Raw genomic sequence first — 6,818 nt, forward strand, 5'->3', positions numbered from 1 at the left:
CTGCAGTGTGTAGCATGCTCTCCTCTCATTGGTCAGTCAATGAAACCCTCGCTGATTGGTTGTACGCTAAGTTGGACTCATATGTCGCGTTGCAAGCTCGCGTGTGCACGTCTACGTGTACGAGCGCGAAATTTCACATGCACTATTTTCGCCGGTCGCTTAGCTGGAGGAGGGCGAGCGATTGTCGCCTCACCGCACAGGCTCCATAGGAAATGAATGGAGAGCGAGCGACGTCGCCTCCCGTGTGTCGAGCCCTTTATTCTTCCTCTGCTACCTTACATTTTATTTTGATTTGTAAATACTGTATATATTTTTGTTTTAGTTTATTTTTTATTATTGTATATATTTTTTAATGAAATTAATACATTTTTTGAATTGAATTGAAACATGAAAAGTTAATTAAAACTGGCCCTTTGAGGGCCACCGAAAGGCTCATGTAGCCCTCAGTGAAAATGAGTTCAACAACACTAGTCTACACAAATCTGACAAATCTGTTGAAGTTTGTATACACTACGCCTCTAGATGGCGAGATTATAAAATGACATATCAAAATACAGAGAAAGAACATGTTTAGCTTAACTAAAGATAATTTTTTATGTCCATTACAATTTCCTCTCAGTTACAATTTCAGCACACAATCAAAATTTAGTAGAAACAAGACTTTAAACTGCTAGGTCGGAGAGTGTTTTTTTTTTTTTTAATTCTTTAGAAATGGAGACGACACCTGAGTTGTTTATAACTTTTTCTGTGACAAGCCAATTTATAGGTGAAGAGTAGAACTCATATAAAAGTTGTCCTTAACTTTCTTTAATGTTGATTTTACCCATTCACATCATGTTAAAAAACCTTGCCAATGTATTATTTGTAAAGACCAACCCAGAACCAGATTTATGTCTAATTTGCTATTAAATTTTGTCTATTTGATCAATTTGTTAGAATTACATTATGTACACACCAAAAAGAATCTTCCTGTAATTTTTTTTTAATTCCAGCTTCAACTTAGACATCTTTAAAATGTTTATAAGTTGGCATAAGTTGTCTAGTGTGACAGGGCCTTAAGCTTGTGAAACCAAGGCTTGCATCAGGCAGAGTTTTGTAAATGTCCTGCAAGAATGTAACATTGTTCCAATAAAACATATCCCCCTACCCCCGAAATGGTGCCACTTTCAAAAATGTTATTTCGTAATCGCTCAGGTTACTTGGGAATGTATTGTGTCTTTCCACAACTTACTGTATTTATTCATGTTTAATACTAGAAATTTAACCTTAAAATCATCCATAAAGTGGGGGGGGATAGTATTATACACACATTATTGATAATTAAATTTTTATGCTTCGTAAGCTCAAAAAATGATGATCGTATTATACTTGAGATCATATTATACACAAATAAATACAGTAAATCACATGAGAGCTTTATAGACAAGAGGACTGTCCTGAAAGTACCCACTCACAAAAAGGCAGAAGTCACTCATCGTTACCCAGAACAACTTTGTACTGATTTGCTGTGATCGATCCATCTAAGAGGACCAATGATTTCAAACAGCGCTAGCAAAGTGTCTCCAACTGAGCCACTGGCTCCCCATCACAGCAGGGGGTTGGTGTTTTTATACCGCCACCCACCCTTTTTTCTATCTCTCATCTGTGCATCAAATAAATCAGGCAGTGTGAAATCAATGCCCCAAATGTCTTTTTTATTTCCAGTTTACCTTTGACGTCAGCAGAAAAACGAGCCGAGTGTCTGGAGACAAACAGCTTGAGCTCCTGGTCCAGGTTGCAGTCAAGGAGGTTGGTGTCCCATGAACGAATCCCTGCAACACACAAACCACACACACATTACAACATATATCTTTGGCTTAAATAATTAATTAATACATACACTAGACTGTCCATTAACAAGAGGTGCATTAGAGGTCACCACATCTGTCCTGTTGAGCTTCTGCTTCCGGCTGATAAGAGCCAGCACGTCTAGACTTGTTACTGATTTGGCATAGCCAAAGAAATCTATGGTAGGAAATATCCATAGTGCCATTTGTGGTTTGCTGCAAACCAGATGCACTGATGGCCGTGCTGAGTCACAGTACATCCATAATTACTCAATGTGATGACTTATAGATGGCCAAGTTAAAAAATATATATATACTTTTGAGGGACAAAAGAAACACACGAGGCAAACTGTATTATTAGATTCCAAAATAATGATAAATTATGCTGGTAACTTTGACAGAGGCTGAGTTTTTATATGTCCAAAAACAGGACAGATGTACGTATGTGGGTGGAGAACAAGAAGACAAAATAGTTTGCTTCTCAACTTTAACTAAAACAGTGATCTAAGCTTTAAAACGGCGATGAAATTCTCCATTTATGCGAGCTGAGCCGACACAAATCACTATGCTGCCCCATCCTTCTGGACTCCACATGGTCCATCCGAATGTTGCGCGATGAAAATTGCATCATGGCCCAGGTCAAACTTTTAAATACCCTTGGCATGTGAAATTTGTGATTTTATTTTTGTGTGTGTGTGTGATCGGTCAGAAGTTTGTGGGCATCAATGGCAGAATTTTGCTTCAGTTACTCCTCTTCCAGAAGCTGACTGTTTCAAGCAGTCAAATAACCAAAAACTCATGGATGGAGAGAATACAGACCCGTATGGCAGTGGGAGTGATTTCCCTGGAGCTTTGCTTTGTGTGTCTCGTTGGACTATAAAATGTGTATGCAAAAACAAACCTCCTGCCATCATGTGACCACGCACCTACTGGTCGACCATGCTGGGCCCTTTGGGGTTTCAGGTCTAATCTAACCCCTGTCCACACGGAACAGTATTTTGAGATTACGCAAAAAAATTAAATGAGTCGTTTCACCCCCATGACCCCACAGAAACAACGTTTTAGGAGACACGTAATGGTGTTTTCTTCAAAATGGTTCAGAAGAAAAAAAAAATCTTGGCACAACAGCCCTGCGTTTTTGTGCAGACAGCCAAACTGAAAGCTTGTAATGATGTCATAGCAGTACTGCTAATCTAAGCGTTGATGTGACTGGGTTCCTTTTTTTTGTACATGTATTTATATTATGCACCTAATATGAATGCACATGCTCTATGCCTTGTTTCCTGTTTTTGGTGTATTTTCATAACATTATCATAGCACCACCAAAAGGTCCTGCATAGTTTGTACAGCATTTGTGGTTCTTTTGCGTGAAGACAATTTTTTTAATTATATTGATCTTACAAGGATATTTTTATGAATGAAGCATTTTTTTTAACTGTGTTCCTGGGCAAATTATAGACTATTGTTATTTCCAATGTGAGGAACTAAGGCCTGTAGGGCCTGATTTACTAGAGATGCCTGGTTTTCTGGAACCAGATTTGGAACAATATAGAGGAGGGGCTTGTAGTCCTGCCTGCACCCCCACATGCAATAATTTTGTCACATAAATATTTCAACATACCATAGGCCTAAGGTAGGAAGTATGCAAATCAACAAGCGTTAACACCAAAAATAACCCCAAACCTTAGGTATATTAGCTTTATTATGTTTTTGTTTTTACAAATGCGAAGAGGACAGGACTTAAAACTAAAGCCCAAACATTTGACAGATGTTCACTCAAACCACATCCTTTTTCCTGTCCAAAATGTGAACAAGTAAACACAGCTGTTAATGACTAAGCTTTAGAAAAGGCAAAAGTGAGTACATCTTTCAGTCTTTGAGTGTAAAAAGTACTTCTTTTCAGATCCACACAGTTGCTGCGCCATATTCTCTCTCAGTGTTTCTCCTCCCCAGCCTGCAGGCCTGTAAAACCGCCCTGCTCCAGCCTGTAGTTAGGCCCTTGTGGCTTTCCGTAGGGACCGCAGTGCGGACCGGGCCACGCCCACAAGCCGGTGTGGAGATGAGAGAGCTGGATGCGGGATGATGATGATGATGGAGGCGGGTTTATTTATTTATCATCCCTTAACCAAAATATGTAACATATTAATAGAATGAGTTGGTACTCGGCCCTTTAAAGCATATTTTATAGCTGTGCAACACAAAGAGACACCCCACGCCCCGAACACAGACGCACCCACCCTCCCAGTCTCATCCAGACTGAGGAGTGTGGAACAAAAGCCTGACGCAACTGATTCAAACACAAACTTGATGACTGCAGCTGGGTGGTCTTGATGCGCTGCGTTATTGGCGCACATCAGATGCTGGATCACAGCTGCAACCAGCAGCAGTCTGTAACAACTGATCAGCTCTGCGTCATTCACCGTGAAGCAAACAGGTGCCGCTTTAATGTCGCGCGAGCAAAACGATGAAATGCTCTAAATATGAACTTCAAGGCTTCAGATTGAGTTCAGCTCTCAGTGGCCTGCACACCCACAAACACACACAAAGCTCCACCTTTACCTTTTTCTATATCCGCAATGGCACATCTGAGGTGGTCCTCGGTGATGATCTCTCCGATGACCACCAGCAGGTAGAATTTGCCGTCGTTGAAGCGCTGCGAGGGGCCGGAGGAGGTCGGGGACGCTCCGGTGTTGCTGTGGCCGCCTAAAGGCTGCGCATCTGGGGCTTCTACCAGCGTGGCCATCCTCTCTCCGGTTCTCCGCCTGTCTGTCTCCTTGTCCCGGACACACACAGCAGCAGCAGCCTCCCTCCCCCCTGTCAGTCTCAGCTGAAAGCACCGGAGGTCTCCAGACATGCGGGAGGAGTGTCGTTAGGAGTGGCCCGAGCCTTTTATACCGGCAGACATCGTGTCATGCTCAGTGACCGAGCAGGGATCAGGGCAGGGAGGGATTGTTTTAAATTATTTATTTATTTATTTATTTTTTTTACAAACTCACTGCACTGCTGATGTCATCCACAACGAATCAAACGCCTCCGGAAGTCAGGAGATGTGATGCTTTTCTCCCTCCTGGCTTCATTTTAACAGAACAAGCTATATTTAAAAATAGTTTTAAAATGTGTTTTTCCCCTCTAAAACAAAGAAACAGTCCCGGAACATTTGCTAAATTTTTGATATTTCAAAATGGCTTTATTGTAAGGGTCTATTCATTTTAAAGTACATTAAACCCTAAACTGAAACCCTGAACATTGATGGTCTAACTGATGCTGCCATAATGCATTGTGGGAAATGCAGTTTGCGACTTTGCAATGTTGTTTTTGGTGTTTGTTTAATTATTATTTCTAGGGTTTTTCCAATACCAGTTGTTCTCGAACCAAGTATGAGTACAATTATGCGTACTCGCCAATAGAGTACAGATACTGAGTACTGAGTTAGAACCCAAACATTACACAATGAGTTTAAAAACACATTTCTTTTATTTAGAACAAGGTGTCTCTCCTTCCTTATAGACTGCCTGTCTGGATCACATCAAACACACAACGTGATACATAACATTGAAAAATGTTAAAATAAAAAAAGAAACAAATACCAACATTTTTTCAACCATGAATAAATACCCTATACAAGGAAGTAACAAACTTTTCATTTAAAATGTAAACAGTAACAAATACAATGGAGTTTTGATGCCAGTATCGATGCTTGATACTTGATATCGATAACCATAGATCCATCAATACCAATGTATCACATGTATCCTGAGTATTGACAAATTTTGTATGACTACAAGTAGTTGATGTGGATGACATCAGCAGTGCAGTGAGTTTGTAAAAAAAAATCCCTACTTGTAAAATGCTGGTGTTGAGAGACCACTAATTCTTTCTAACAAGTCCTTGTTCTTATCTAAGTTCATAAATGTAAATTTATTATGTTTAGAAGTGCTCTGGATGCAAGAAATTTGTTCTAGTTTTAGCTTTAAAAAATAATTTTTAGCAAAACTACGTAACCCAAGAAACCCCTCACAGATTAGAGGCAAAGTACAGTTGGAGTCCACATCAATACTGCAGATTTACACAGAGATGTTGCCATAAGCTGCACAGAACTAGGCTTTTTTAAAGAGTAGTCTGAAGAGCGTTCTGGTCAAATGAACCTAAAATCAAACGTTTTAATCATAAACATCATCTTGTCGCATCTTGCACTTCTCATCCTGCTGAGAATATCTCCATAGTGAAGCATGATAGTGGCAGCATCTTTTTATGGGGATGTTATAGCCGACAGGTGCAAACGTTAAGAAAAAGATGCCAGTTCAAACGGAAAGTGCTATGATAATGCACAGCATTACCTTTTTTTAACAGCATACTTTTTTTCTACGCATTTTGGTCATTGAAACATTGTGTTTTTGAACTTGCATCATTTTTTTTAACATGCTGTGCATTCGCAACTGTTGGCCACCAAAGGGTGTTCTTATTAGGGCTGGGTAATATATCAATAACAATATAACAATAACAATGTACTTAATATACATAACAACATAATATACACATAAATCAATACAAATAGAAAATATGTCCAATAGGATGTTGAATTCACTGAACTCTGATCCAGAACTGCACAGTGTTCTGGGGGATGTAGACAGAAGAAAGGCTTTAGCTACTCGACTTGTCACGGCCCAGCTAAGCAAGGCTGGTGGCATCAATTAACTCATTCAGCTAGCAACAACCTGTTGAGTAACATGTGCAATGACAGTTTGTTTTTTCGCCACCTTGCCTCATTGCTGTTAAAAAAAGTGGAGTGAAAAGAGAAAACGAGTGCAAAACCTTGAGAGGAATTTTTGGATGAAAGAGGAAAGCTCACGTCACCAGTTTGGCAGTATTAATCAACCTTTGTTCTCATAGGTAAAGCAACAAAATGCAAAAACATGTCTTACTGTTTACCTGTTTGGTCTCTTACAACAAATGAAATCTTAGAACCCATAGTTAGGCTCTACAACAGGGCCT

The 6,818-nt window shown here is 39.8% G+C and overlaps 1 protein-coding gene across 1 annotated transcript in view; it reads right to left on the reverse strand.

Moving 5' to 3' along the window:
• The window catches only part of map1b (microtubule-associated protein 1B), a 28,691-nt gene extending 23,965 nt beyond the window's left edge, over positions 1 to 4,726 (reverse strand). The window contains exons 1-2 of the mRNA XM_014006608.1: positions 4,386 to 4,726; positions 1,710 to 1,811 (exon numbers count right to left, since the gene is read on the reverse strand). Coding sequence (XP_013862062.1) covers positions 1,710 to 1,811; positions 4,386 to 4,680 — 397 coding nt within the window. The 5' untranslated portion in view covers positions 4,681 to 4,726. The remainder of the gene's footprint in view (positions 1 to 1,709; positions 1,812 to 4,385) is intronic.
• Positions 4,727 to 6,818: the final 2,092 nt, after the last annotated feature.

This window comes from Austrofundulus limnaeus, unplaced genomic scaffold (assembly GCF_001266775.1).
Source record: "Austrofundulus limnaeus strain Quisiro unplaced genomic scaffold, Austrofundulus_limnaeus-1.0 Scaffold36, whole genome shotgun sequence".
NCBI lineage: Eukaryota > Metazoa > Chordata > Actinopteri > Cyprinodontiformes > Rivulidae > Austrofundulus > Austrofundulus limnaeus.